This window comes from Pithys albifrons, chromosome 5 (genome assembly GCF_047495875.1).
Source record: "Pithys albifrons albifrons isolate INPA30051 chromosome 5, PitAlb_v1, whole genome shotgun sequence".
NCBI classification, from domain to species: domain Eukaryota; kingdom Metazoa; phylum Chordata; class Aves; order Passeriformes; family Thamnophilidae; genus Pithys; species Pithys albifrons.
Genome location: NC_092462.1, coordinates 25,683,464 through 25,708,139, shown reverse-complemented (window position 1 = coordinate 25,708,139; position 24,676 = coordinate 25,683,464). Strand labels below are relative to the sequence as shown.

The following is a 24,676-nucleotide window of genomic DNA, read 5'->3' as shown; positions in this document are numbered from 1 at the left end:
GTAACTAATACAAGCTTAGGTCTTTGTTATTTATTCTGTGAAATTAGCCCTTTTTGTTAGTGTAACAAACTTTGTAGTGCTTTCTTCACCAGAAAGCAGGCCAGCTGCTATTGCCAGTACATGCTCTTCACACAGCCTGAGGAAGACACTTGGGCTGCCAGCCAGGAGTTGTGTTATGCTGTTGTAATTCTGGAAAGGGGGAAAATGAAAGATGGAGGTTCAGGAGCAGAACCTGTGTGTTCCTTTTCCTCTTCTGAAGGAAAGTAGGCTACTTCTAAAACTCAAAATAGGTTCTTTTTTTTAATTCTCACTGAGACCAGTGTTAACAGTCATGGGAAATTGTAGTTGTTTGATGTAAGTGTTGTTTGGCCTGCATGCCTTACTACACAGAGGTTTGGATTTCTGAGTTGAGGAATCATGGAATCCTTGGCTTTGACTATCAAAATATGTCTGAGAGATGCTGGCAAGCAGAATCTCAGCTCTTCCCAGTCACCTGGGAAATGTTCAAGGACAGGAAAGATGGGAGAATGGTGAACCTGAATCTTGGAGTTGTGCTATCAGGCTCCAGAGTTCCTCCAGACATTTGTCTTGGCTGTGGTTACACTGTCTTTGTGGACTGCACCTCTGAAAGAATACTCTTGAGCTTTCATGGATGAGATTGTATCCATATCTCTCAGGTCTATTGCCTCATAACAATAGAATTATCACTTTCTGGGGCTGTTTGCCAGTTCTTAAATAGTGTTTTATCTTTGCTGGTATTGTGGTTTGGAGAATCTGAAATAGTGATAACTGAAAGAGCGATGCTAATGAACTATAAATGTGTTATAGGTCTGGGAGACTTTTGTAAGGATATGCCAGTAGAGTGGTATTGGTGAGTTGGGCAATTAATATCCATACTGCTTGTCTGGAGCAAAATTGTTTTCTTTTCTCTAAACTGCATCTGAATCAGCTTTTGAAGAGAATTGACTCACTGACTGACAGACTGCTTCAGGAGGGATTGCATCCATTGCATGGGCAATCCAAAGACTTGTGCTAGAGTTTAAGCAGGAACTGGACAAAACTTGCAGTTTAGGTAGTCTTAGAAAAAAAGTACTGCAAATCACAAAGAAATTATTTTCAACTATTTCTTTGAACATTTTTCAAGGTCTGGGACCATCTTTAGACTTGGGGGAAGGAGGTAAAATCTTTCAGAAAGACTCATGCTTTCATTTTTAAATTCAAGCCAGCTGTTATGCCTCTTTTCAAAATTATGTATTTCTGTTCGCTCACAGCTTTTTTTCTGTTGAGACAAAAATAAAATAGTTTGGCTTCTGTATTTTTATTGTACAATCCTTTCAACTGTGTTGTGTGCACTGCATATATTTTGGTCAGTATAAATTTGCTGTGTTACAAAATCTCTGCAATTGATTTTTAAATTTCAAGTGCTTATTTTCAGCTGGATATTTTTTAATGTCTGTGATTTTAATTTTTAAAAAAAAATTAAAATTTTAAAATTCCTGTGTTCAGAATTTATTACTTCAAGAAATGTGTTTACACTTACTTGCATTCTCAGTAAAGCTTATTCTGAAACCAGCTAATAAGTACCTGTTTGTGTAGGCTTATTTTAAAATCTTTGCATGTAAGTCCTCTAGCTGCTGTGTTTTTGTACTGATGGAATAGAAAGTGTTCCATTTGACCAATCTGCATGTAGATAATTTTCCCTTGATCTTGTTAGAGCAGCAGGTTCTATGCTTCCCTCCCCACCCCATAGTATGTGTTTGCACCAAGATGCTTTCTGTGGGATTTTACTTCCATTCAGCAGTTTATGGTAATATTGTAACCAATAACTAGGCTCTGTTCTGTTGATAGGAGAGGCTTTAGGTTCCTATCGTTCCCAAAATGTTAGTGTCATTTCTCATTTATCTGGAACTCTTTAATATCAGAAGTAGCTGACTAAAAATAATCTTGAGTGATAGGTCTGCTTTGTGGCATATGGAAAGTGCCATTTAAAAAGCTCTAGACTAATCACCTTGACTGGGGGGTTCTTTCAGAGAGGTGAAGGTGAGCTCTTGACTGGTAGCACAAAGCCAATAGAGGTTTGTGTAGCGTGAGTTTACAAGTGAAAAACTAGAAATAACCTTGTGGCAATGGATGAATACTAAAAAATATGGATGATATTTCTCCTCCAGCTTCTCAATTGTCTCTTCTTTCTTTTAAACTCAGAGTATGCTATTAATGTTTATAACCTGGTAACATTACTCACAGCAGTCTTCTTTTGGTGTTCTGGTGCAGTATGTTACTCCTCTTTCCCTCCCAGCATGCCCTTTAATTACAGCCTGTCACAAGAATGTCTGTGAACGTGAGTAATGTGTACACAGCAACCCTCTTGGCCAGCCTGAAGGGTACTGGGAGCGGCGCTGCTCAAGCTGTTGTGTTATTAGACCCTCTGCTGTAGACAGTCTGAAAATGTAACGTGCCTGGCATAATACATTCAGCACACTTGAAAGCTGTTATTTTACTGTTTGGAACAGGGTAGTAGAAACATTTTGATAAATGTGCTAATGTGCAGATTATTAAGGGCCTTGATGAAACTTAAAGGAGCAGTCCTGTTAGGCTGTTTGTATTGAGAGCAACACCAATGCAGGGTAAAATATATTATTTGCCCAAATTTTGATATGAATTTGCTGTGATCTTGTCTGTCTTTGAAAGCCTGACTTCTTGTATCTGCATGAAGTCTTAACTGACTGCTTTCAAATGCAAATTACAGTTTTCTGTCTCAGTTATGCTCACCAGGAAGGGTGTTTTATGTGGAGTTAATTGATGCATTACTTTATAGAGGAACAGTGTTTCCATAGTCTTCACCAAAGACATCACATAGTAGTCATTGTACAAGTTTCTCACATATTCACGCTTTAATATGCAATTTTTGCTCTGAAAGTAGCAAGAGGAGGTTCAATTTAAAGACTAGATGCAGCTAATGAAAACACAGTAACTGCATTTGGGAAGTGTATTTGGAGGAAAGGTCACTGAGGCAGAAAAAAAAAGCATAAAGTCTTGTAGCATCCCTTTGATGCTCCACCTCAGATAAGCATAACTCCATTTCCTCATATAGTGTTGTTGTCTAAATGAAAACAAAAGCATTACAGAGGAGTGTGATTCATTGGTGGAATGGGGAAACTGATACTAAAAAGGTATGTCAACACAAACATTTGATAAATTTTTGAAAGCATAAGCAACTTAAAAATACAGCTGGTTTCTATTGATAGAAATATATTTATGTATAAAGGAAATTTAATTGTGCACTACTTTTATAGGTGGTTTACAGATTACAAAGGATGACATAACCCATTTGCTTATCTCTTCACCATGTTATCATCTGTCTTAACTGCATGCCTGTAAATTAGGTTACTTAGCAGACATCAAATCATATAGGCAGGGGCGTGTTACTAAACTTCTAGTTGCACATTATGATAGCATTTATAAAGGAAATACAGCCCACACATGAAGTCCAACATGGCAGTTTCTGCTATAGGAAGTCTGTGGCTTTCATTCAGAGGAGCACTTTGGGCTTTTTTGAAATGCATGAAATTTTGCTCTTTTTGGATCACTGATTTTCAACTTTTTAGAAAACATTAACCTTTTTTATCTTTATTTCTTGGATTCAAGCTACTAGTATTTGACATAAATTAAGGGCAAACTGGGGAGGCAATGTATGTAGCTATTTCAAATAGTCCTTTCTCTCATGCCCCTCCATCAGTGCACATGCCAGAAATAACACTTTGATATATTTTGAAAATAATAGTTTCATGGAGTATATTTTGGCATGGAAGGATATCAGGTGGTATTGGAACATTTCAGAAACATGGGGCACAAGTTCCTGTACTTGTCTGTGACAGATGGGGCTCCTCTGTCTGTGAGAGGAAGACACTAACATGTACTGAGGAACAGAATTATAAAAAGTCAAAGCTTTAATAAGGAAGACTACAATGCTAATAATAGACTACTTCAAATCTACTCTCTACCAAAAGTTACTATTTCTACTTTCAGTGACAGTGTGGAAAGGCAGAAAGTAAAACTAGGGATGTCTTTAATCAAATTAAACCTTATTACCATATGTGTTAAACTTGGACTCTTCTTTGCAGTGCATGGACAGGTATATGTGCAAAGCTCTTGGGGGCTGCTCTTTGGAGTTTGATGGCAATTCTCAGCTTATGTCAGTGTGTGTGCCCCTAGGCCTCTGACTTGCAGCCAATTCCCACAGTAGTGAGATGCCAATAATAGTCTGTTTCCTGCTCAGTGGATTTTCCCTGACAGGACGTTCAGGCACAATATTCTCAACTGTAATTGCAATCTTTCTCACAAAAACTAGGTAGACAACAGCAAGCAATTCTGTGACAACTTAAAAAAAAAATAAAAAGGCATGTCATCTTGTGCTTTCTATGCATCATTTGCTGACAGCCACAGATTTTGCAGTGCTTGCTTCACAGGGGCCCTACAAGAAGTGAGAAATTCCACACCATAAGATTTTAAAGTAATCTCTTGTCATATGAAGTCAAGAAAATATATTTTCAGCCATACCTCGCTACTAAAGCAGTTCTAAAATACAGTGGGACACAGGCCTTAATGCTCAAACTCTAAGTGCAAAGCATTTATTTGCGTGTTCTCTTCTAAGACTACATTGAATGGTAGTTATAAAATGGATGAGGCATCCAAACACTTGGAGCAGAATTTACCGTTTATTTTCAGCAGTTTACAATTGTCAGTAGTCAGAGAGTGGAACCTCTCTGTTGACACATGGAACATTGTACTCAGGAAATAACATGCTGTTTCCTGTCAGCCAGAATGCTTGTTGCTGTTTTTCATTTCTGCCAGCTATGAGCAGCATTGGTGTCCAAGACAGAGCACTATCCATTAGTCACAGGTGGAGAGCACTGTGAGATGATAGATATGTACATATGAATTAGAGATGTCTAATAGAAGTATTTCACTGGGAATGTAAACTATTTTTGTAGTTCATTATATGCACAGCTGAGCGCTATTTGTGATAAAGAGACTTATCTTTGTCTCTGTTTCACTGTACACCACAGTGCATCTTTGGACTGTGATTATAGCGAGAGGTATTTGCACTCTGCTGGTGATTTCTCTGTGTATATTGCAGCATCTGTGCAGCCAAGTGCCTCTCTAAAAGCATGCCATTTACTTTGCTCATGATAACTGGCATTGTTTGGTTTAACTTTATTATCAGTTGCTTTGTTTGCTTGATTGAGGGCATTTTTTTCATTTGCTTCTTTGAATCCAGTTCTGAATGACCCAAACTAACAAGGAAAGAGATGTTTGAGCTTCCTTTGGTCTTCCTTGGGCAAGTACCCAAAACAAATGTAACAGCCAAAACGTCTAAGGTGACCTGTTACTCTGCCCCAACAAGTCCTCAGTGGTTACAGATCATATACTAGTTGCTCACTTCCTGGTTAAATCCATCCTAAACACAGAGAAAGGAATGCAGAAGCTATACAGGTTTGCCACATACGTGGACAGATTAAGTTCCTTGCATATATAAAAGACCTTCAATGTGAAGCAAAAGTTCTGGCTAGAGAAGTTTAGAACTTTGCTACTATGAACTCCTACTTGTTAAAGAGATTATTTCGGGACTTGTACTTGATCAGGTAGTCATGTAGTGCATCTTGTTCTGCCTCAGTGTCTCTTACACTATAACTAGGAGGAATGTAAACAGAAAAAGAAATCCTATATACTAGATTTGTTTGGAGAGGCTACAGCTGTTGTTGAGTTGGTATTTTAGTTTTTCTTACAAAATTAGTTATTTGGACATCATGCCTGAACAGGTTCTTAAATAGCATCAGAAATTATTTTAAAGAGTCAAAAAGGGAATTAAAAATGTTTTACATAGCCCATTTGGAAACACTCAGTGATTTTACAGATGGTATTAGTTTGTCAGCAAAGTAAGAAGCAACAAACTCACAGACGGAGGACACGGCAGTCTCTACTAGAAATAAAGTAAAACTATTAGTTTTTCACTGATTAATCTCTTTTGGTGACTTGCATTTTAATGCATTGTAGTCAGTATTTAGAAGGCAAGTTTGACATGTAATAAACAAAATACTGTACCTTTGGGTTTTATTTTGATACGTAATTTTGTTTTTTCTTATAATAATTATTTTTATATCCAAAATGCTGTTTCTTCATCCCATCCCTGTAACAATGTTTCACGAAGTTACTACATGGAAACTAGTTACTGTTCTGTTTGGTTTATGGAGTGAGCTAACTGGGGAGAGAGGCTTCCAAGGGTGGAATGGGATATGTGCTTCCACAAATCAACCTGCCTGTGGGCACACTGGTGGTCACAGGGGAGATTACAGCTGCTAGAACCCAAATTCATGTCTGACATCTGTGGAATCAAGTCACAGCAGTCAAGTTTGACAGGTAAGAAAATGACTGTACCCTCAAACTGTGATGCTTATACACTTGAGAACCTACAGAAAACAGCTGAGAGTTGGATTAAGGCAGAGAACTACATCTGTTAGTTCATGCTTTGAGAGAGGTTGCAATGATTGCTGTGAGATTCAACAGTCCTGTTAGAATGAAGTAAAATCCTGCCTGAGCAGAGATGAAGTTCAATATTATCAGTGTGACACTTTCATGACCACCAGATTCATCTCAGCTGTTTCAACAGACAGGCCTGGGCTCCTGTGTTGGATTAGTTGGTGTAAAGAAAGATCTTCTAAGGTCTGATAACTTTTACTTTTTTTAAACTTGCCTTACTTAACACAAAGTTATTTTAGTTTAAGGACTATAATATGCAGTGTGCTAATGATATATTTGCTTCAGTTTGCAGCTCACCTAGTGAAGAACAAGTACCCAAGGGTCTGCATCCTAGATGGAGGAATCAACAAAATCAAGCCAACTGGTCTCCTCACTGTTCCTTCTCCACAAATTTAAGTGACTGTGAACATTCAGGACCATCTCTTGGAATAGGAGTCTTATACAACACAGATATCCAGAATTCAAAGGGCATTATGGCATCTTCATTATACAAGCTATCCTGATGATCAGTGTCTCACCCTGCAGATCTAGAGCAGAGGAGTTTTGCATTTATTCTTTAATGTAGAGCTTCAGTTGGAACAGATGAAAACTGAAGCTCCAAGCTTTCCAAGAAACCTCTCTCAGCACTGATGTAGTGCAAAGTGCGTGAGCAAATCTGAACACGGAAAGAATATTTCATGTGGCATTTGGTATCCTGTATTTCTGGCACACCAATATAAACTGGCACTTGATGGCTCTAAGCTGCACTTGGATTATTTGAAAAAGTATTTTACTGTGAATATTGAAAGTAACAAGCTGAAACTCTACTCTATGTGTATCCTGTGAAAAAGTGCATTCTGTAGTATTTTAAAGGAGTAATTGCTGTATCTTGTGACCTGATTTATTTTTGAGAAAGCATTTTTTCATCTGGATTGGAAATAAAGATGTGTCCCAGACTGGAAGTCACTGTAAGAGCTGCTGCTGAGTCAATCCTAAATGTGTTAGGAGGTGAAAAAGTTCTACTTCTCTGTGGAGAATTTAATGATCTATGTCCGCAGACACATCACGTGCAACAATTTCTGAAACAATCATGCTTACCAGGAAGGTGAGCTTTCAACAATAATGTGTCTTAGGACTATAAATTATTTCTTCTGCAAATACTGGAGTGTTTCCATTTTAGAAGCTCTCACCTTAAAAATTACATTGCACTTTTAATTTTCATATGGAAACATTCTGAAGTAAACACTCTTGTATGAATTGGAAGTGCAGGATTCTCTTTGATATCCTCTGCTCTTTCTGCTAGTGCTGTCAATTTTGTTTGTTTTTTTTTAAGTTCTTAAACATGAACTTTAAAATGGACACATTGAGACAGCAAACCTGTTTCTAAGCTAAACTGGATGCAGGTGCTGCAGATGAGAGAAAGCAGGCATCCATGAAGAGCATAAGGTGACTGTGTAGTAAAGATGTGGGAATTACTGTGCAGTAAGAAGTCACAAGTATTTAGAGCACTGATAGAAATGGGAATTGCCATCTCTGTGTTGCTGAGAAGCTAAAAATAAACTTGATTCAGACAAGTACCACCTTTCAGCAGGTGTGAGGAAAAGCAAAACCACCTTAATTTGTCCCACTCCAATTCCCAGGTTAGGTGTGCTATCTTGTTAGGTCCTTTATTCTAGAAATAATGAGTGAGGTGTAAGAAAGGCTAGGAAAAGAATCAGTCTTCAAGAATGCTACTTGAAAATAGTGCCTTTAATCCAGGAAAACCAGTTGTGATAGAGTGACGGTAAGGCGCTGAAATTTAATGGGAGTTTGGAAGAGTTTGTTTTAGAAGACAGGAAGTCTTTACATGAGGCTTAATAATCACTGAAGTGTGAGGATTAAAATTGTAAAATTAACAATGACAGCAAAGATCTGTTCACTTGATTACAATCACTTATTACCTTGCACTATCTCTTTCATTAGAGCATCATCTGAGACATGACTGTTTCCACGATACGAACAGGGTAATGAGGATTTGCTCTGGGAGATATGATTATTGTCATGCCTTCTTTGAGGATTTTATATTGTGAATAGTTTTTAATTTGTCAAACAGAACACTGCAGCAGCTAACTTTATGTAACTTTTCTTCTCTCACAAGAGGTTTTCAACAGTGAGAGTTCTGAGAGAGAGGTGGTCAGTGAGAATGCTGTGATCAATCTCTGTAAATCACAGGCAACATGATCACTTATTCTGTGGACTTTTTCTAGGGCTGGTGGTTGTGGGTTTTGTTGTTTTGTGAGGGGTTTTTTGAACTGAAACCATGGAAGATGAGACTTTGTAGAAGGTGCTGAAAGAGGAAGTCTTCATTCTTGCCTGTGCAATGACCAGAAGATTTTATCCTGAATCCTCAGAAGCTGATCAGTAGCACTGTGTGCTGTCTCCAGGGAGGTTTCCTCTTGCCACAGCTGTGGTTTTGAGAACCTCATTGTAAAATATGATGTTTGGAAAGAATATGGGGTAAGAAAGGCACCTTTTAGCTCACTTTAACTCAGCTGTAGTTCAAAAAAAAAACCCTTGAGTCAAAAAAACCCTGGTGGAATTGCAACATGTTGAGATACAGATAGATAGAGAGATATCTGGGCTTTCTTTTGTCCAAGGTCAGCATAATGTACTGAAGCTTTCAAGAAGTTTTTTACTTTAAAAGTCCAAGATGCCTGGCAGAGTGACCAAGTAGGGGATCAAAAATGAAATGTCATCACATTCCTCTGTTGGCAGAGCATTTCTACAACAATCCCTGGTGAGGCCCATGGTCCTCAGCTGACTTGAAAAATTACCTCACAACAGAGTGGAGCAGGGAGGTTCGTAACAAGCTTCCTGATGCTACAGAATCCACGGGGAGCAGTTTTGACAGGCTGCATGGAGAATGATAAAGATCTTGCCAGTGTCACAGAGATTCACTGTGAAAGGGTAGGCATGGGACCCTACAAAACAACATATTAACCATTTTTGACAGAGAATTCATTGGCAGGTAAGAGATTGTTGTCGATGTCTAACAGAAGCCAGAAAGCCACACAGGTGATTTGTGATTGTAAGGAAGCAAATGAACAAAAGAAGTGTGCCATGCCATGCCATCAGAGAATTAACCGGTATGGAACATTTTGAACACAGCACAGATGCTTTACAATACAAAACAACACAACAAGAAGAAAGTAAAAAGATACACAGGATCAGAAAGGATATAAAATAGTGTCAGAATATGATGACATTAACTATGTTGATTGAAACTCTTTGTTTTGGAAAAAGAGGCAACCAAAAGAGAACGGTATACCTTTTGCCAAAGGTACATCCCTAAAATGTGGAATTTGTCACCAGAAAAGGCCAGTAGTTTAAGTCACACTCATAAAAAAGGATTAGGTGACTTTGTGGAAGAGCTGTATCTCTGGCTGTTAACCGCAATGGTTGAGAAATGGTATTCAATGTGGGGCTTTTCTGATGTGTTGATTAGGAAAAGCTGGGAGGATACACCACAGGAAGATTTCATGCCATTACTCACATTCCCTTTTAAAGCATTTGCCTTTGGTTGAGTGACTGTTGGGCTGTACCCAATGCAGTGGTTCAGAAAATACTGTATATAATCCCAGATTGATGCTTCCTTCTTTACACAGGTATTCAGAAAAGGACTGTAAGTACAAAGAATAGAATGCCTTGGAGAAAAAAAAAGATGTAATGTTAACCCAGGTACTTGTTCCTTTGGTAAGAATGGCAAGAAGTGTACTGTATCTCCTACAGTTATTTTCATTCTTAGAGAAGCCAAGTTATTTTTTCAGTAAAATTGCCTAATATTTAATAGCTTCTACAAATCCTTTCTGACAAATACAACTGGTTTTAGTATTTAAATGTTGAATATCTCTACATGTCAGTTCAGTCTTCACTTTTAATTTAGCCAAGATTCGTAACTTCTGTATTCCATTTGTGTGTGGATATGTTTTTGACAGAAGACTTAAAAGCTAACATTAAGTCAAGGTTTACATTATAAAGTAATGTTTACCTGTATTTTCCAGGAGATGTTGTGAAAGAGGATGTGTGTGAAAGTAGAAAATACCAAGAACTCCTGAAGAGTATTGAACTTTTTTCCCATGTAAATTGAAAAGCATCTGGAAATTTCTGTAGCTTATAGCTGCTTGTAACTTACAGTTGCTGATGTGCCTGCACTTGTGACTTTAGTCAGTGTTCTTTATACCATACCAATAAATAAGCCTATTATGACTATTTAATTCAGTTATTTAGGACAAGTGTTCAGTCATGAAATCAGCTTCTGATATTCTTTTCCATGGACAAGAAAAATTCTTGCATTTTGTGGTAATTTCTTATTTAATAATTTTATCTAATTTTTGTAGCATTTGACCATTATAAGAGCATAAAACTGTATTTTTTGTTACCCCAGCAATATTCACAGTGTTCTGATAGGACATGCAGTTGTGAGGTTTTGTAAAGCTCTTGAAAGTTTCTCAAGGCCACAACATGTTTGGAAACATGCTCATTTCTTGAGGCCATGCATGGTTTGTCCAGCTGTGCCATTGTCATTCTCTGGTCTAGACTGCAACTGGATGCCATAAACATCTAGTAGGAGAAAAAAACCAATATTAATGTTCCATATGGATGCCTTCTGCTGTTAGCAGAAAAATATCCTAACTAAATATTTCCCAGTGTTGGGCCTGGAAAATGGAGCCGCTCCTAGTCTGTTTTTTCCTGCCCTATTAAAAGCATCCTGAATCTGTCCCAGCCTATAGCTTCCTGCCAGGACAACAATATTCCTAGAGGGTACCCAGGTAGGCTTCCAGGGAGAACAGAGCAAATGAGTTAAACCTTTTGGCAGTCTCAGACTTATTGATCATTGTCATGATCATTGATCATCTGCTGACATTGCAGTGTCCTTCTTTAGATAAGACACAGTCCTCTGAGGTTTTTATTGCAGTTTGTGTGTAAGTTTCTTGGGTTCTTTTTACAAGTGGTATTAATCCTATTTGGTCCACTTTTTTTTGAGCTAAGACTGAGACTATTTGTTCTTATCCTAGAAACCTTCCTTCTTGGACCCATCTTTCACAGTGTTCAGAGTTACTGGGAGGTCTGGGAATTGTGTGGAACTGAGTACAGCATTTTGTCTCCCATTTCCAGTTATCTTTTCTTTGCTGATGAGTCAGACTGGCCTCTCCCATTGTTATGTTAGAAACCTAAGTACTGCCTTCAGTCTTATCTTGCTATTTTTAGTTTCTTCTCTTGGGCCCAACTTGTGAAGATTGACTGAGGGAATTATTATTCTTCCCAAAAGAGAGTTTCTTTCCAGGACAAGTAATGTAATGTGACGCATGCTGACTGAGCTAACATCAGATTTGTGTATTTAACTAGCAAAGTAGCAGTTTTTCCTTTTTCTTTGAACCCCAAGCTGTAATGAAAGTATTGCCAATCTTTTAGATTTCCAGCCTTAGTGAAAAGCTGAAGCCAGAAACCACAGACTGTTTTAGAAATAGTATTTAATCTGCCTTTCAAGTAACCATGAGGCTTTAAGTTTGCTGCTGGTAGTGCCTTTTAAATAGTAGCACCAAAACACCTGTTGGACAACAGTCAGCGTTTCTATGACAACAGTGTCTGTACTCCATTAATTGTGGATGAAAAATTCTTCTACTACCATAAGCATGTGAGTCAGCATAATTTGATATTGTAATATAGCTGTGTTATTATATCAACATCCAGCAAACCAGTGTTAAAGAGTTTAAAGAACCTTTAAAAATATAGACTCAGTAGGGTGTTCCTGCCACTGAAGCAGTATGTAAGGTGTTTTTTTAAAGACCTTTCTCAAAATGTGTTTAACCATAACGTAAATCCATGTTCAGATGAATCTCTGATAGTGGTCTTGCACATAAAGGTATAGAGACCCCAGTGCCTGCGCTCTTTTAAATCTTCACGTATTTTACTTCCCTAGTGGTAGGTCCTTATGTGCTTTAGGAGCACAGACACCTTTTCCAGACACAGCGATTTGTGCAAAAAAGCAGGCACAGTAAAACAATGTGTAACCCTTATATTCGATGAGAACAACATAGGGAAATATTGTAGGCCACTGGTTTATTTCATTTCCTAACTGAAGCAGTATTAAATTTGTCTCCTCTTTGTCTGTCTAGAATTACCTGCCATTGCCTCATTTTAGTGAGAAATAGCATCTGGTGGTATCAACTCTTGCCACCTGAACTGGTCAAAGGAGTAAAGCTGAGAGTACAGAACAGGTATATGGCATAATTAGGGGGTTTTAAGAAATCCACTGGTTATGGTAGTAGCTTGAGTTACCAGGCCATTATTCCCTTCCTTGCTACAAACTTTAGATATGCCTTATGCAATCTGGGTGATTCAATTCCCCTCACAAAAACAAAGCTAATAACACTTCCCAATGTTACTTAGCGTAGAAAGAAGAAATACAGTGAATACTGTGACCACAGTACTTTGTGTGAATATGAAGAAAATTAATACAGCAAAGACTAAATATGTTTTTCCTAGAAATAAGCTGTTTCCTTGGGAAGCCAGAGATAGAGATGATATGAGTCCTCTATCACTAATTTTGTAAACAATCCTTTCACTAGTAAGTACTATTAATGAACAGACTTCAGCAATGCCACAAACAATTCACAACTCCTGTCAAGAGTATAGTAATAGTGATGAAGAAGCCCTCTTATTAAAAAACTTGTTATAAATTTTGGTTAGCTGCATGCAGCAGCTAATAGTTTTCTCACAGCTTCCCAAAGAGGAAATACAGGCACTGGGGCCTGCATGAAGGTATAGCACAGGGGTCTAATCTCACTGATGTGTTTATATGCTGTACTAAAATACCAAAAGCTAGGAAATGTCAAGCTTTTTGGATGGATATCTCCCTATCCCATCCACCTTTTCTCCACTTCAGATTGCCATTTACAGGACTTGATAAGGAACAAATAATTTTCATTAAGTGGGATACATCTAGACTAGAATTTGAAATTAAATGTCATGGAATCAATGGTGTGATATTTAGCCTTTACTAGTAGTCATCATTTTAGATAAATTAGCTTGTGATGTCCTGCTAGTACTCAGTTTTTCATAGTTTTATACTGTCAGTGTTCTTATATAAATTGAATACATTCATCCAGTGGATATTCCTGACATGTTCTAATAGCTATTGAAAGACAGGGTTTTAGCCTTAAATGTTTCTCATGTGGCATTCTCACAGCAAGCTGACTCAAAACAAGTCAGAGCTGTACTTTTGTTTTTTAAAGTCTCATCTATAGAAAGAACTTTATCTTGTTTGGGGGTTTAGTGTGTAGTTCTGGTATGAGTGAAGACAAGAGTAGCACAGTCTATCTTCTACTATGTAATTATAATTATTACTTTAGAAGTGTTAAGCAAACCTGGAGTTTCAGAAACGTACTTTAGTGAGCACTCAATATGCAGCTTCCAGAAAAGGGTTGACTTTTTTGCCATTACATCAATTAATTTGATTTGACTCAATTGAGTTCCTACCCTAAATGCATTTTTTCTCAAATTGTTTGACATTTGAATGAGCTAATATCTCTGGTTTTAAATCTTTATCTTAAGTCAAACTGTTATTTCAACCAATGTTGTTTCTCCAGCCTCAAAGAAAAAGGTGACGTCAGATGTAGGATGATGTCCTTAAGAGACACACTTTGTGACTTTCAAGTATTACATGTCCTCAGTGTAGAACCCGTTCAATGCTGCTTTAAAGGCAGCTCTTCAACAACTGCAACACCCCCTACTCCAGGTCTGGAAGGATGCTCTATGTGCAATACATACCCAAAAAATGAATAGGGAGAATTTACTTTAGAATAAAACTCTATGGATATATAGAGAGGTATAATATGCATGTAACTAGAAGAGTATAGGTAGCAAACAGCTTTCTTTAAATTGACAAGTCTGTTAAAAACTGCCAGCTCTTTGGAGGATCCTCTGAACTTAACTAGAATAGCTCAAAGAAGTTGTAATAATTAAAATTTCTCCTTTGCAGTGTTTGTACAGGTGTACAGCCCACCCACATATGCATGAATACAAGGGCTTTACTAAAGTAGGTAAGTCCTCTTACACCTTCATGCAGAGAGAAATTTTGCAATTACTTTTCAAGGAGAAACCAGCAAAAGTGGACAGTTAGAACCCAGTGTTATTGCAATATATCTGGGCTCAGTTATTACAAATATGCTTACTGCTTTTGAAATGCTTTGTCTCCTGGTCTTACATGTGCAAATCTGCCCTGCATTTCTTCTGAAAGTCCTGTAGGTAAACCAGTGTTTGGCTGTGCTTCTTGGCTTTCTTTCTCTGCCTCCCGGATTTCATTCACCTTTTCAGAGGCCCTTACCTTTTGCTCACCCTGCCTTATTGGAAACATGTGATGGGTTTTCTTTCTCTGAAGAGTTTTTTAATGCACTCATTGTGTCTTGTTACTGGAAACTACTTGTTCCTTATCAGCAACTGCCCAAAGCCACTGAGAATCCTGGGCTTATAATGAAATGAGGTTGTTGCTGTGCACAGGGCAAGGAAGGGAGGGAGGGAGAAGTGGAAAATTCCTCTCAGTGCCTCCCTTGGAAAGTCAGCCCTTTCATAATGAATCACTGAGAGAAGTCTTCATGATGATGGATGAGAACCAGTAGGGGTTGCAGGAGGGAATTGAAGGCATTAAGGAGTTAGTCTTTAATTATTCTTTCCTGATGAGGTAGCATAGTTGACATCTAGGGCTGGTGCTTCAAACTGCTGCCTCTTGCTCAGTGCTTGTTACAGAAGCACCAACATTCCTCATGGACTAGGGCTGCTCTTGGGTTAGCACATCCTGACTCCTGTTGTGGCAAAGACAAGGTAGCTGACTTTTTTTTTTTAAGTAGTGGGAAAAGATAGGCAGTGGAAAAAATTCAAACAGTTCTATTATGTGTGCTGCACTTAAAAGTTGTGCAATAAATAGTCATTGTAGCCTAAATATATGGGTATTAGGAATTTATTATACTGCACTGGAAGAAAGCCTGTGTTTTCAGGGGGTCATCTGGAGGATTCCAAAAGAAAAGGGAAATCTCAGCCTTCCTTCACTTTCTGCTTCATTCAAGCTTCTTTTCATCTTATCTCTTCTCTGTGATACCCCTCCATGTGACTCCAGTACTTGATGAATCTTGTTAAGTTTGCAGTAGGGCATACCTTTTGTGCTCAGCAAACTTGAGAATTTGAAGTGCTTAAAGCTGAATAAATAACATGCTCTGGCTGTGACAGACTTGGTTACTGTGATGCCATGTTACAAAATGGAATGTTGGTGGCAAATGGAAATTTTGTCAATTTTTTGCCTGTGGGTGTTGTGCAAATATAAATAGATACATAAACTGTGTACTCCTCATTTTCATACCTTACCTGCATATGTGTGTATGTGCTCTAGGAGGGAGAAGTCATTGTCCAGGAAAAATCATCACATACCATCTGCTATTCTTGGAAAACTGGGGCTGCCCTTTCTCCCAGGAATCTCCCAAGTCTTCCTAGAAGCATCATGGGGTATCTCTGGTCCCCTGAGGAAGTGGGGGTGGAAGTCCTCCATTGCAGCTGCAACCCTTCTCCAGTTTCTACAACAGGTGGCCTCCAAGCAGGCTTTTCATCCTCCTGGGTGACAGGAAAAATTTGCTGAGAGCATTGAGAAACCCTAACTGGTGCATGTAATGCAGTATATATATCTATCTCTTTCTCTAAATACAGAAATTCAGATATATGCATGCACAGTCAAGAGGAAGTCCCTAAAACTGAGGTGAGGTCTGTCTTAAAAAAAAAAAAGAGTCCTTTAGATTGCAGCCCTTTAACTGTTTGTTTAAGTGTTTATAAGTTTATAAGTAACTGATGACTGAATCCAGAATAAACGTGGGAACTGAAGCTTAAATCCATTATTGGACATGCTGTAAAAGGTAGGAGTTTCTGAACTTTGCAGAACTATGGTTAACTTCAGTCAGGAACTCAGAAAGGTCACTTCAGAACCCCGATGAGGAGTTGATAAACTGCTAAAAAGCTCTTGTCTACAAACAATGCTGTTAACTTGCACCCTCCCAGGCTCTTTGCCACTAGCACATAGGACCCTAATTTCTTTCTGTTACCTTCAACTTCTACTGGAGTTGAAGCAATAAAAGCATTTAATAATTCTGAGTTACAAAATGCAAGAGAACATGCACAGCAATTTTTCTCAGGATTTTGGCTTTGTGTTTTCAGGATTTTGCTTTTTTAGGACAGGTAGACATATATTCTGAGGACAAAATTATGCTGGAGAAGCCCCTAAGCATCATGTCCTACAGTTTTGGAGTGGTCATCAATAGAACAATTTATATCAAAACTGCAGCAGTGGAGGAGTCATAAATTTGGATGCAAAACTGGGCATAAGGGACTGGGAATTTTGACTCAATATGAGGAAGTTCAAGGTATACTTTTTTGTCTGTATAAATTTTTATCTAAAACTTTAGCAGACTGTCTCAGGGATCAGGAAGCCGTGATTCCTGTGCTCTTACACTGAGCTTGGCTTAAGCCTGTATATATTTGAGATGCTGGGAGGAATTCACCTTATTGTAAATTTTTGTCTAGCTGGCTGGCATTACTGATGCAGGGAACAGAAGAAAAGGACTGAATGTTTGCCCCAGCCATTGGGTGGGTATTGTTGCATGTTGACTCCATTGTCCCGCTACATTAAGGGTTAGGGTCATTTCCATTGTGCACCTATTCACTTACTGCAGTGCTGTGTTGTCCTTTTGCAGAGCCTGGCCTGTTTATGATGTACCACATCTTGATAGATTCCTACAGCACTGATCTCTTGCAGTTTTGTGCAGAAACATATCAGACTACTGTCTGTGTCACTAGGCATGAACCAAGTTAAGTTTATTTCATGCAATAGAAACTGCTTCTTATAAGAAGTGGCCAGTTTTCAGAAGTCTTCAGTTACTTACACAAAGGTCTTGCAAAAATCTGAACGCTTTGTTAAGTTCTCTAAATGGGACCCAAGTTCCTGGAAATCAGGCCCACACACTACCTGCTAAACACTTAAAAATTTGGATTGGAGCTTGGAGAATTTGTACTCCTAAGGGTCAGGATTTACATAACACAGTCTGTAAATGGTTTCGGTGGGAAATGCTGGCAAAGCCATCCCTCTAGTGTTGTTAACCAGTTTTGCAGACCACCCATTCTGCCTGTGCAGTAGAACAAAACTAACTGAGGCATTCATTGACAAGTTTTGTCCTTACTGATTTCACTTAACAGGAAAAAAAAAGAATTGTCTCCTGTGTCTCTTTTCCTTGTGAAATCTTAGACTGACAATAAAATCCTTTTAAAGTCTCTGCTGACCCAGTTTCAGATTTCATTTTCAGGAGAGTGCTTTTTAATAAGAAACCTTAAGAAGTTCAGATATTAGCAGACATGGAGGTTGTTTTCCTCCACTTTTGTAGTGATTCAGCAAGATACTTATGAAGATGAGCAGAGGCACCATCAGGTCGAAGGTAAACTCCATGACTCCTAGCTTTAAGTCAGAAATAGGATTAAATTCCTTAAATACTTTATTCTAATCTGGCAACAGAAACAATTAGCAGAGATGATCAAAATGTCAAGCTTTGTCTGAATCCTTAAAGACCTGAGAGTCTTTTGCTGTGTTGCTTGTTTTTATTAAACCAAAATTAAAAATACTTCTTATAGCCAGAGAGTCTTAATTGCACTAAGGAATGGCTGTTAGAATAATAGCAAGGACAGTACTTTAAAGGAAAGAGGAGTGTGTAGAAACAATCAAAAACAAAATGGAGAAAGGCCACCCACCGAAGACATGTTCAAACCCTACTGTCAGAGGTAGGAGGAGCCTTTCTTGGCTGTAGTTGTTGAGTTGCAGCCTGCAATTAGGCAATGTTTTGTTTCAGGGACCTGCTCAATGGGAGGTACTGCTTGTGTGAAGGCTGCTTTTGCTCATAGATTCAGAAGTGGCGTAACTTCCAAGGAGAAAAATTATCTCATTTGCTCTTGACAAGCAGAGGTTTGCAGCCAGAACACTCTACATGTGTACAGCATGGTCTCTGTCACATAATACAATTTGTAATTGCTGATTACTTTTTGGCCGATGTTGAAAGCCTGCAGCGTGTCAATCCCCACCTAGAATGCAAAACAGTAAGTAATCCTCCTCCCCCACCTCCAGTCTAGTTCAGTGAACTTCACAGAAGGGGCAGGCACGTCTTGCTGTAAGGAAGGATCTTAACTTTTGGTCATATACAACTCTCCAAAACTATAAATTAAGTTTCAGAAAGATCATACTGTAGGTAGGTTTTGTGTATGAGTGCACATGTACTTAATACATTTCAGAAGTGGTTTTTTTCCCCTCTTTCTATTATTTTATTTTTACCACCTATTTGACAGGGGCTTGGGGGATTTTTTGGGGTGTTTGTTTTTTGGGGTTTTTTTTGTAGTGTTCATCATGGAGCTTGGGAAACCATGGGATTTTTCATAAATAAGTGAATCCAGTACAGGGTTCTTCTTGCTTGAAGTCAAGCAATAACAATTATCCAAGCATATTTTGGAATAGTTAATAAAAACCCAGGATTTGGACCAAAAATCATTATTTAATGTAGCTTTTAAAAATTAAATACTAAGGAAGTTGAAATTACATTGTTGTCATCAAGGCAATTAAAAGTTTAGAAAGCTCATGTCAGTGAAAATGAAGGAGTGTACAGATGACGGAGACACGGAGTAGAAAAGATGTTCTACCCAAATTTGTCCACCAGTCAATCAAAATCATTCAACAAGTGCTCAGTCTCTAACCCTGCTTCCTTCTTCAGCCTGTCCTGCATGCTCCCAATTTCCTCCTTGTATATGAACACAGGCTGTCTCTGCCTGCCTCCTTCCCCTGCCTCACTTTGCAGGTGCATGTGTGTCCTGAAAGCAGAGGTGGTGTTTTTAGCATCTAAATAGTATGTTGTGTTATCTTTTGTTCCAAATGGATAACTAAGGAGTTTTTTTAAATTAAATGCTTCCAAACCTAATGACACGACAACTAATCATAAATGGACGTTTCTCTGAGATAAAGAACAATTTGAGAGAGGAAGAACCTGAACTTCATATTCCCTGCATTTCTTCAGGATTGTCCCCTCAATGCTGAAATTCCCTTTTCTGGAGGAACTGAACATTCCAATCTCTGGTGCACTGGTGTCCTTGCCAAACCAGTGGTGTGTAAAACTATTTCTGTACCTTTTTCTAATGCAGCTGCCCCTGTGTTACAGCAGCACAGCTGTGGATGGCAGGTTGTTGCCCTTCTCTGAAAGCAATGAGCCTTACACACAGTCCTGTCAAAAAAGGACTACTCTCACCTGTAGAAATGACAGTTAGTAAGAGTAAGTGTTGTCCAGATTAACAGCAATTTCTGTGATTGTTTTGGAGCCCAAATTGCTACTGGGGAAAGTTTGTTCATATGCCCCTCTGGCCTATAAGCTAGAATAGACTTATTTTGTGGGAAGATAGTATAGGGTTATTCAGAACTCATGACTGTTTAGTCAGGAGGTGAAAACAAGGAAGTATTTCAGCACAGACCAAAGTTCATTTCTGTTTATCAAAAAACCCCCCATATTTATGGAGATGTCTGTCCAGTTGACATCTCATACAGAGGAGCTGCTGGGGAAACATTGCTTGTGACACTGGACAGACCTGTAACTGTGTCTTGTGTGTGTGTGTCCAGCTTTGACTACAGGGTAGAGATGACTTAAAAATGCACCAGGGAATGGTGCTCAGAATAGGCTCAAGGCCTGAAATGTCTTCTTCATTTCAATTTTAAATATTTCCTTCTGAATCCTCCCTCTCTGGTGCAACTCTTCTCAGCCCAACATCGGGACTGGGAGCGCACATGAGAGCTGTTGATGCTGCATGAAATTAATCCCCCCATTGCTCTCACAGCAGAGTACTTTGCATTTCTTCCCTCCTCCAAAGCAAAATAACAAAGCTGGTGCTCAAGGTGACACCCCTGCACATGTGTTCAAGTACACCAAGCAAAATCCTGCACAGCTTTGATGAAAGTGGAAGACAGCCTTCACTTTAATAGATAAGAACAGGACTTTAGGGAACAGTTTTCCAAAGAGGGGCAAGTCTGGGAAACTAAACTGCCTAGGAAACTAAACAACTAGGTTGTTGCTGAGTTGGCTCGTACTGATGATTCCTGGATCGTTGACATATGTGAAACACCAGAGCTGTGAAGAGGGAGAGAGCCTCAGTGTTGCTGACAGATTGGCCCTACACAGTGTCTTGTGGCAGGATTTGTTTTGCTGAAGGCTAGAATTCATCTGTATGCCATATATGACATAAATATACTGTTTTGACAGAATGAGTGTGTGGGAAGCTCTTTGTACTTGCAGGCTGCATTATTAAGATACAATGATTTATGACAATAGAGGTAGGGATTATTTGAACTGTTAAATTTTTCTCTGGGGAAATCTGAGATAGCAAGGTGAGTTAATGCTTTCTGTGCAGATTAATTTCTGTACACAAAATTATGCTTAATTAAAAGGAATATTTTACTGTGGCTTAATCAAAAAATCCAGAGTCTTCAATCTCCATGTTGGTTTCTTCAGATATCAGTAGGGCTGGAGAATATTGGCAGTGCAGGTGGGAGTTACATTCATGTATTTACTGGAAGAGTTTGAACTTCAAACCAATTCAGGGGGGAAAGAAAAGCTGTGAGAAACCTGGGAGACCTGCAAAGTCAAATAAAATATTTGTGTAGGCATTCAGAATGTACTGTCAGCAGGGAATGTTTTTTACCATTAAAAGAGTAGAAATTGTACTCTTTCTTCAGAGTACTTCCACGTAACAGACTATCTAACCACAGAAAACACATGGGAACAACTTAATAAGTAAAGAGAACAAAGGGATTAATGTCAAGTGTTGCTGAACTAATTTGTTATCCAGAATCTCTCAACTAGTGCAAGTCTGGAATGTATCCGTTCTCCCAGTATTGCTCTTGTGTAACTATTTGTTTAAGAGGTATTGAGGTGTTTACTGCCTTTACTGAAGCTGGTGTTTGCTTTGCAGAGACCCACAGGCAGGTCTGGCTTCTTTGTGGAATCAAAGGCACAGTCATGCGTAAGTGAGGTACACTTTTCATGGAAGATGTTCAAAACATGCTGAGCAGAACATTTCCTGCCGGAGAGTTATCAGATATACACTTCTGAGTTGTGGACAGTCATTTAGCATAACAAGTGTACTGTAGTACACTCTTGACATATGGGTATCCTGAAAAATAAGTGGGTCATTTTATATAATGTAGCAGATTCTCTCTTCAGATTTCTTTGTCCCCTTTTTTACAATTGCCACCTATTTCAGTTATTATTTAATGGATGCATCACTAATGGCAGCATTGTGTTGTTTTTTCAAGCTTAGGGGTTTTGGTTTTAGCCAGCTTTCATATCCTGCTATTTCCCTTAATGTCTTTGGGATTTGTGTACAACTGTCAAACAAGACATCAGTGTCTCCAAGTGGTAGTTCAGCTTGGGGCTGAAAGACAGGGTGTTAATTAGTATCCTGAGGGATGCAAGTGTCAAGTTTTCCCCTGTAACACAGATTCTGTTTCATGACAGCCAGTTATTGTGTCTCTTTTCATTCCTTTTACCACCTCTGGAGGTATAAATGTTATACTCACTCAGCCTGTGATCAGACCTGGTGATTTCTTTACAGTTAAAATTGCACACAGGAAATCTTATGACATTAATGGAGCAAGCTTGATAGTGAATAGCTGAAAAAAAAAAGAATTGCTACATTTACAATAGTAGTTCAGACAGCTGCTCAAACAGTGGAGCAAATCCCATAGTCCTACTCGACGAAGATCGTAATATATCTTTAGCTGAGAGTCAAGCTGGACACTGTCTCCTGTTGTTAAATGCATCTGCCAAGAGCAGCAAGGTAAATTTGGATGCAGAAGAAGAAAAGTAGAATAAAGCAATCCAGACTGGGTATTTTCTGGATGTGTCTCATAAACTGTGTCTTTTATTAGGATTTGTGGTGAGTAAAAAATTGTCAGATAGAAAGAAAACAATTTGAATCTTATATGGCCCTGAATGAACATGGAGGGGAGCTACTGAAGCTGGTTGTAAATAACATTGTTTTGGCCAGAAACTTCCATACTGAACTATGGAAGGAAATTTGGCTGTGCTCCAGTGTTTGTTTTGTCTGTCTTTCCAGGTCTTTAATAAAATGATAACAGTCATGTGTTTTCTGCATTACTTCTGTATGTTGTTAGGGTTTGATTTTCTGTCATTGTTCAGATATGCTGCTGTTCCTGCAATGAATTCACTTATTGTTATCTCCTTTTTTTGTTTTCTGGGGTTACTATTTCTGCCAGTTCTAGGTATGTACTTTTATGACATTTCGTGAATACATTTCAGGGCGTGTATTCCAGTGCAAATCACTGGGACAATACAATAATTTGTCATTTGATAGCTTGATTTTGACAGAGATATCTACGCATGAAACTTTAGCAAACTGGGCATTAAAGAGCAGTATTAACGTTTCCTCATGTGCTATGAGTTGATGTTAGTGTGAGCTGTGAGAATCCTATTTCTCAAGCTGAGCTGAACTGGAGGTGGTTTGCTTCACCACTGTTCACATTGTAAGTTACTTGCAGAAAGCAATCAGCTTTTTAAAGTAGTTTGGGGACAAGAAGATGCTGCCACTTAAGCTGAGTAAATGTGTGAGGTGGAGAGGCTGTGTGCCACAGGCATTGTGCCATCAAGAGAACTGATTGCTTGCATGTTTTATCAGTAGCAGGTTTGTGATGAGCTCATATATTCAAAGTATAGAAGCTGGGAAACTGTATGCAGTGACTGACAGGCTTTTTAGTTGCCTTTTACCTGTTTTAAGATATTCATAATTAAATTACCATCTTCTTAACAAGAGACTGCAGTGCCTTGCTGACAGAGTGGTCGTGCTTCCCACTGGCAGGTGGCATCAGTGTGAAATGACGTTCGAATGGGAGAGAGCTGGTGCTGACTACCTGATTTACCAGATTTGTTCAGCTTTCACTTTAATTGGGTGTTAGGGTGGAAGCATGATGATAAGTACATTTCTTTTGCCATCTTGCCAGTACTTTCTTGTGGAGAAATACACCCACTCTGCTTGTAGCAAGAGGTCTTGTAAAGCAGAATTATGGTTAAAGCAAAACTGAGTTTAATTTGACTGACAGACAGGTAGTGGTTTAATTAAATGATGAGTTTTTCTGTGAGAAGTTGAGTTACTCCACACTAGAAAATATCTTGATTTATTTTTTAATTTTTGACATGGATGGTCAAGACACAGAACTCTATCCAGCTGTACCACTGCTGTGTCAGATCCATAGATTTAGTTTCCCTTAAGAGTGGTCTCTTGCCCCTTTAAAACCTACTTGTTTTCTGTTTTGTTGTTTTCTCTTGAAAAGGGAATTCTCAGAGGTGCCAACTTTTCATCATGTATGAAATGTTTTCTGTGTAGGGTTTAACTTCCCTGGGAAACGTTTTTTTGAGAAAAAGCCTTCATCAATTACAGCAGAACAAAAAAAACTGTATCTCTTTAAAATGAAAGAGGCAAAGTGGACTCCCAAGTCTGTGAACTCAGGGAAGAGTTCTCTCAAAACTGAAAATGTATCTCTGGTTTATATTTTGCAGAAATCTAGTCAGGAGACTGCCCGTTGCACACACTGAAGAAGGTAGAAGTGCTGTAACCTCCTCTGTGATGCTGGGTTAGCAAACCTGGTGCCCTGCCCCATTGCATTGCCCTTGTCTGCTGGAAGTGTGAAATAACTGTCTGAGCAGAAGAGTGGAAAGTAATAGGTGATAAATTTATTTTGACATGGATGAGCTGTGTGATTCAAAGGAGGAAAATTTCAGGCATAATAGATTCAGGGAATACAGTGAAACAGTCAAAACTCAGAAGTTTGTGAAGCATATTTAGGTGTCAGCATCTCTGACAATTCTCAATAGCTCATACTTATGCTGAAAATTAAAAAGGGCAAGTTTTTCTTTAACTCTCTGGAAGTTTGTTGGACACATTGGGGTCAGGATCTGGAGTTAACTAGACTTAATTAGTCTGTTCTAGCTTGGTAGTGCAGACTGCAGGAGCTGTTATTGACAGTGAAACTGAAGATTGACACAAACTATACAGA

The 24,676-nt window shown here is 38.6% G+C and overlaps 1 protein-coding gene across 6 annotated transcripts in view; it reads left to right on the top strand.

Moving 5' to 3' along the window:
- Window positions 1–10,835, top strand: part of TBCK (TBC1 domain containing kinase) — a 106,857-nt gene extending 96,022 nt beyond the window's left edge. For all 6 annotated transcript variants that reach the window (XM_071555963.1, XM_071555962.1, XM_071555964.1 and 3 more), the window contains one exon: window positions 6,823–10,835. In XM_071555963.1, the coding sequence (XP_071412064.1) occupies window positions 6,823–6,933 (111 nt within the window). In that variant the 3' untranslated portion in view covers window positions 6,934–10,835. The remainder of the gene's footprint in view (window positions 1–6,822) is intronic.
- Window positions 10,836–24,676: the final 13,841 nt, after the last annotated feature.